This window comes from Cyprinodon variegatus, unplaced genomic scaffold (genome assembly GCF_000732505.1).
Source record: "Cyprinodon variegatus isolate N-32 unplaced genomic scaffold, C_variegatus-1.0 Scaffold116, whole genome shotgun sequence".
NCBI classification, from domain to species: Eukaryota; Metazoa; Chordata; class Actinopteri; order Cyprinodontiformes; family Cyprinodontidae; genus Cyprinodon; species Cyprinodon variegatus.
Genome location: NW_015150569.1, coordinates 939,721 through 946,305, shown reverse-complemented (window position 1 = coordinate 946,305; position 6,585 = coordinate 939,721). Strand labels below are relative to the sequence as shown.

At 38.2% G+C, this 6,585-nt stretch overlaps 1 protein-coding gene across 1 annotated transcript; it reads left to right on the top strand.

The window, feature by feature from the left end:
* The first annotated feature begins 922 nt into the window (after positions 1–922).
* nceh1 (neutral cholesterol ester hydrolase 1) lies at positions 923–6,339 on the top strand. The gene is made up of 5 exons (XM_015375268.1): positions 923–1,099; positions 3,001–3,256; positions 3,408–3,477; positions 4,923–5,094; positions 5,187–6,339. The coding sequence occupies exons 1-5, from the start codon at positions 959–961 to the stop codon at positions 5,805–5,807; spliced, it is 1,260 nt and encodes a 419-aa protein (XP_015230754.1). The 5' UTR covers positions 923–958; the 3' UTR covers positions 5,808–6,339.
* The last annotated feature ends 246 nt before the right edge of the window (positions 6,340–6,585 follow it).

Genomic DNA, 6,585 nt, shown 5'->3' with positions numbered 1-6,585 from the left:
TTTTTCCTGCTTCACAAAGGTAGACAGCAGCTTGAAAAAGCCATGATGGCAATTATTTTACATTATTATGGTATCAGTATCGGTATTCTTTAGTCTTTTTTTTTCTGTATTGCTTAGGCATACTGAGTATTAGGCTACCTGTGGGTGAAAATTTGCCATAAGTATACAACTGAGTCGGGTCGAAATTAGTAAACAATTAACAGATACTAAAAGGAAATTACATTTTCTTGGCTATAATACCAGCTTATTAAAAATCAACAAATTGTCTTTCATGGAGGATTAAATATATAATAGTATGATGAGCAACTCATCAAACCCACTTTATCGCCTAAAGCTGAAATAAAGAGATGTCTGTGGCTCAACAGCGCCACTCTGAGGTCAAAAAAATGTAGTACATCTTTTCAAGCTTCCACACCTTGTTTTTTTTTTTTTTTTTTTTTTACAAACTTTATTTACAAATAAAGAATATACAATTGCAGACAGTTATATGCTCGAGGTACTGGGGTAACATAACTACAGGATTCCCTGAAACAGAAAAAGAAATGGATGACAAATTAGGTTCACCACTTAGGGTTATAGGTTTCATAGCTTTAGAGTTGGTGCATATTTTTAAGGAGTCCAAATAACATCTCATATGCTCTAAAAACATCTTCCACAACTTTCATAGCAAATATCCCAGAAATAAACGTACCATCTCTTCAAAACAAAAGCATCAATGTTTTAATAATTGCAAATAACAAAAACATTTACCAGTTTCTGTAATCATTTTATAAAAGAGAGACATTTTGCCATTTTTACGTGGTTATGACCAACATGTAAAAATATAAGAATTTTTTTTTTTTTTTTATCTAAATAATATCTTAATGTGAAAGGATTCAAGCGGAAGTGCATGTGTCACCTCCATTCCCATTGTGCGTCTTACAGCTGGAAGCCAGCAGGTTGTGGGACACAGAGGAAGATGAAGATGAAGGCAGTGGTTGTGACAGTGCTGCTGGCTGCCGCCCTCTCCTACTACATCTACACCCCGCTGCCTGATGGCATCCAGGAGCCCTTCAAGCTGATGGTAGTGGATGCTTCCTTCAGGACTGCCATAAACCTGGTAGGAGAAGATCTGTTATCCAACGTCTGGTAGATTTGAAGATGCAAATTGATCTTTTACTTTTACTACTATTATTAAGTCATTTGCATAATATTGCTTTTCTGTTCTGGGTTTTTGTAAATAAAGGAACATGTTTAAAAAGACTCTGAGATCATCTGAACGTTTCCCTGGTTTTGACATGTGTCATTTAAACTTTGACCTGCTTTCTTAAGTCAACACGTTTTATTATTTGACATGTTTTGTCGCTTATTGCTTTTGCACACTTAAAATGTACCTGCAAATGTAGCTAATTTCAGAATGCACCTTTTAGTACTATTATCTTCAATGCAAATGCTTACAACCTCAATCAAAAGAATGCACCTGAAAATGCAATTTTTTTTTTTTCCAGAAACAATGCAAGTTTTCTCATGGCACAAAGCTGCAAAGTCACTCCTATGAGGGCATTAGGAAACACTGCTGAGCTTCACCTTTGTTCCATATTGGGAAAGTCTCCCTGTAGAGGCAGAAGGGGCGTGTGATTCTGAACTGGTTATAGTTAATGTGCTGATTAGAAAGAAACCTGTTAGTCTCTTGAAGGAACTGGTTCCGCTTTGCTTATTTGGTAAACCTTACTGGTATAGAATGATTACTATTTTCATTGTGTTGTTTAATCCTTCTGGTCATTGTATTTAATTTTTCTTTTTTTTTTGTCCATCAAAGGCAGCTAAATTCCAAGTATCGTGTGATTGGGAACAGGGACGGAGCTAGATGGGGAGCCAGGGGTGGCCATGGCCAGCCTTAGATAATCATTGGCCACCGCTGTGGCCACCCCTACCATTTCCCCCCCCAATACAGACGGTGGGAGCAGTAATACTCTCAAGTGGAATATTCAAAACATTTAAACTTTTCATATAACAATTACTTGACAACAAAAACAGTGTGGTTAATTATGCACATCAATATACTAACATTAAAGATGATAATTCATGCTCTTCTTTCAGAACTAGATTTTGAGTTATCTGGGGTAAAGAGAAAATGAGGTGTCTCTAAAAGTCATCTAGTAATATTCAGTGAAATCATAGATAAATAACTATTTTAATAAAAACTTAATAATCAATTTATGCAGATATTAGTACTTGGTAATATCAATTTTATGCATAATTATTGTTAATAAAGTAGGTAAGTATAGACAAAGGAAGAAATGTTCGCCCCAGAACTCAAAACTGAAAGAATTGTATCCACTATACCTTTTTATCTAGAAAGCACAGATGTTTGAATATATTCGTCTTTTTGTTAGCAAAGATTGTAGGAAAGTATAGTTTGTCTTAATTAGAGAATATAGATGTTGTGCTCGTTACTTTTCCTGTTGGAACACTGTAGATTGACCCTGAAGTTCTGGCGCCTATCCACTTTGGTCCAGCCCTCAGTGTACATTGGTTATCGCCTGGCCACCCTTTTAAAAAATTTCTGGCTACGCCTCTGATTGGGAACCTGAAGGAAAATAGTTTTCACTTTTTTTTTCTTTTTTCATTTACAAAGAAGAGCCTTCAGTCCATCATCCTTCTGCATTTAACTCAGTTGCCTTTAAATCAAAGGAGCTTAACACTATCTTAACTGTTCAGACGGAGAATTTAACAGCTTAGTATAAAACTGCTGATGTTGCTTGCTTATTGGGGTCCTGGGCTGTAATTACTATAAAAAAAACTTTAATGATCTTTAATGATTCAGACAAATGTTGCTTCATATTCTAACTGAGAGCCCTCTGTACCAAACAGCTGGGATTTCTGGCATTTGTTCTGGGTTAGTATTGGGAGAGTCTGGGTGAGGGCTCAGTAATACATAGGGCAGGAGAATAGAGGTGATTAGGTCAGATGTTGATGACGTCTTTTCATTTTATCCGTTTGACATGTTTATTTGTGCAGGCTGCATTGAAATACTGGCTCGGCCTCGACCATTACATCACATCATTCAGGCAGACGTTGGAGGGCTTCGACTCAACAATATCGGCACTGCTGGGTTCCACATCTCCTGCAGGGGTGGTCCCAGGAGTGAAGGTGAGCGACATCACCTTCGCCGGTGTCCCAGTGAGAGTTTACGAGCCGCCAGCTGGAGGAGAGGGTCACCTGAGGAGAGGCTTGATGTATTTCCATGGAGGTGGCTGGGCCTTCGGCAGTGGCAGTGAGCACAGATTTGTTATTTTATGTAGAATAAATAACGATTTGCTTCTTCAGACATACTAAAACATCGTTTAGAAATGTGTGTCTTTATTAGGAGTATATATTTTAGCTGGGAAATGTTTTTATAACTGTTGTCCCTTATTTTTCTTCAGAGATGGGTGCCTATAATAAAATGACTCAGATGATTTCAGATGAACTGAACACCGTTGTCGTCTCTGTTGAGTGAGTTTGACCTATTCTGTCCCTTATGTTGTTTACTTATTAACTGACATGCTGTAAACTTTCAGTTAAAGTAATGGTGCCTTGCAGAAATAATTAAAACCCTCTGAAGTTTCTCAGATTATATTCCATTTCAACCAAACTTTAAAGTATTTTATTAATAATCTAACCAAAAGAAAACCACATAGTAGCATTTAGTTATGAAGGGGAAAGAAAATAAAACATGCTGTTCAACATTTTACACAAATATAGCTCAATAGTCAATGAGCCAAAGCAGAGCAGTTTGGATGGAACTATATTCTCTTTTTAAAACGGCCTAGTCAAAGTCAATACCAAAATGCAATAAAGAATCTTTGCGCGTGTTTTAGCTATTTTTACAAAGACATTAATAATTATGTTTATTGGTTCGTCTAGGCACACCCAGAAAGATTTGCTGCTGCAAGAAATTATTTACATCTGTTTTTTTTCCTCCATTGTCACATTACAGCCTTATTCAAAAAACAATTGGAGGATGGCCTCCCTTTAAACAGAACACATGAACTAATGGAAGATAAGGACATGATTCAGTTTAGTTTTCAGATCTTCCTTGCAATTTAATAAGAAAATATAAACATTAGTATAACAGGAACATGAGCATTCAAACCATTTTCACTTGGCATTTGAGATACTTGAATAGTGGGCTCAAGAGCATATAATTCTCCTTGAGATCTATGTCTTGATTTGAGTCCATCACTTCTCACTCCAGTCCTTTAGGTGGCAGTAGTAAGCTTAATGTGGATTTACCCTCCAGCAGTCAATTCCCATGTCAATAGACTGTGGACGAGAAAAGATTTGATGCAAACATGCTTTCAGAGAAAAATTTAGACTTTTGTCTAGATCACACAACACTACTCTCAAGCATGGTGGTGGCAGGATTGTGCTGCGGGAATATGGACTAATGGCAGGTAATGGTTGACTAAGCTGCATAAAGGTGTACAGCAGCCGTGTAGGAATACTTCCAGAACTCAGACTGAGGAGACGGTTGAACTTCTAAGATGGCAATTACCAGAAACACACAGCTAGGGTAACAAAGCAGCTAAAAGAGGAGTAGGAAATATTCCAGAATAGATCTGCAAAACCTGGAGCGACATGTCCAAACGGTGTACATGTTGACAAATATTTTGCTTCAAAAATGTATTCAAGGCATGTGTTTAAGTATATGTGGATTTATTGTGATTCAATTATTTTCAAATTTGCAAAAATGTCTGAAAAGTCTTTTTTTTTTTCTTTTTTTTTACTTCATATTGACAATTTTTTGTACATTTGTATGGTTAAATGGGGGTATGAACTCTCTTTTGGAAGAAAATCACTTTTTCAGGAAAATAACTCAGTAAATTATGTTTTTCATTTTTGTTTTTAAGTACGATTTGGTGGTATTAACTCTTCAAATGTTCTTTAATTTTGTGTAGATATCGCCTGTTTCCAGAGGTGCACTTTCCTGAGCCGTTTTTAGACTGTCTTAGTGCTGCCAAACACTTCTTATCTCCGGAGGTTCTGGCCAAATACTCCATCGACCCTGAGCGTGTTGCTGTGTCAGGAGACAGCGCTGGTGGAAACCTGGCCGCCGCTGTAGCTCAAGAGGTACTCACTGCACACTGAATCCTGGACTCATGTGATCATCAAGCTGCAAGCTGATGATCACATGATTATTTATAAGTGTCTGTTTTTCTTAGATTTCTACAGATGACAGCGTTTCTGTGAAATTCAGCGTCCAGGCACTGATTTACCCAGCCCTCCAGGCTTTGGATTTTAACACACCTTCCTACGTGCAGAATGATAATATGGCCATCCTCCCGAGGCGAGTCATGGTCCAGTTCTGGCTGCAGTACCTTGGCGCCGACATCTCCCTGCAGCCCCAGGTCATAGCAAACAACCACAGCGCCCTGCAGCACTCGCCTCTCACCCCAGAGCTGAGGTCTCGGCTAGACTGGACCTCCCTCCTTGCACAGAGGTTTAAGAAAAGCTTCAAGCCCGTCGTTGTGGAGAGAGAATCCCAAGGGCTGCTGAAGAAGGTACCGGCGTTTCTGGATGTGCGATCAGCACCTCTTTTGGCCGGGGCGGAGGTGCTGGCTAAATGTCCTCGTGCGTACATCCTAACATGCGAGTACGACGTGCTGAGGGACGACGGGCTGATGTACGCCCGCCGTTTGCAGGACGCTGGCGTGTCTGTCTCCAGTGATTACTATGAGAACGGGTTCCATGGATGTTTGAGCTTCACATCCTGGCCTTTGGGTTTTGATGTAGGGAAGAGGGCACTGAGGGGCTACATTAACTGGCTGCAGGAAAACTTGTAAGAATTGGTTTAAACTTGCGTCAGACTTAAAGAAATGCACTTGCCCTTGATCGGTGAAATGTGTCTTACTAAAGGGCTTTGATGTTTTCTCTTTGTCCAAAGCTCTACAATCTAAGCTCAGGGCCTCAGGGTGCATGGATATCCACGCTCTAAAAATGATCTTTGATATTTTGCTACACAGACAGAAGGTACCATCAGGACTCTCCCACTGTGACCAACTAAGCAATGCCTAAAGCACTTTTACAGATGTAGTTGGTGCAAAAACATTTAACAAAATACTAAACAGAAGATAAATAAAATACTTTCAGATATTTGATTGAGATGGACTAAGATTCTTGCCTTTCAGACATAGTTTGCTTGAATTATTTTGCATCTGCTCTTCTACTTTTGCATCTATTGTCATTAATCTCACACTGCAAAAAATAGAAATCTCAATAAGTTATTTTTTTCTTAAAATAAGTGCATTTTTCCTTGAATTGAGGAGGTAAGTGAGACATTTTGCCAATGGAACTTTTAAAATAAGAAAAAACAATGTTATTGTCTTATTTCAAGTGCATATTATCTAACTATCTTATTTTAAGATTAAAAATACTCATTCCATTGGCAGATCATCTTATTTACCTGCTCAAATTAAGGGTAAATATACTTAATTTAAGAATTTTTTACTTATTTCTGGATTATTTTTGCAGTGTAGATTTGTATAAAATCTTTGCACTAGGTTATCTTGATCCTTAGAAATCAGGGGCAGATTGCACTTTTAGCTCCTGGTATTTAACAGG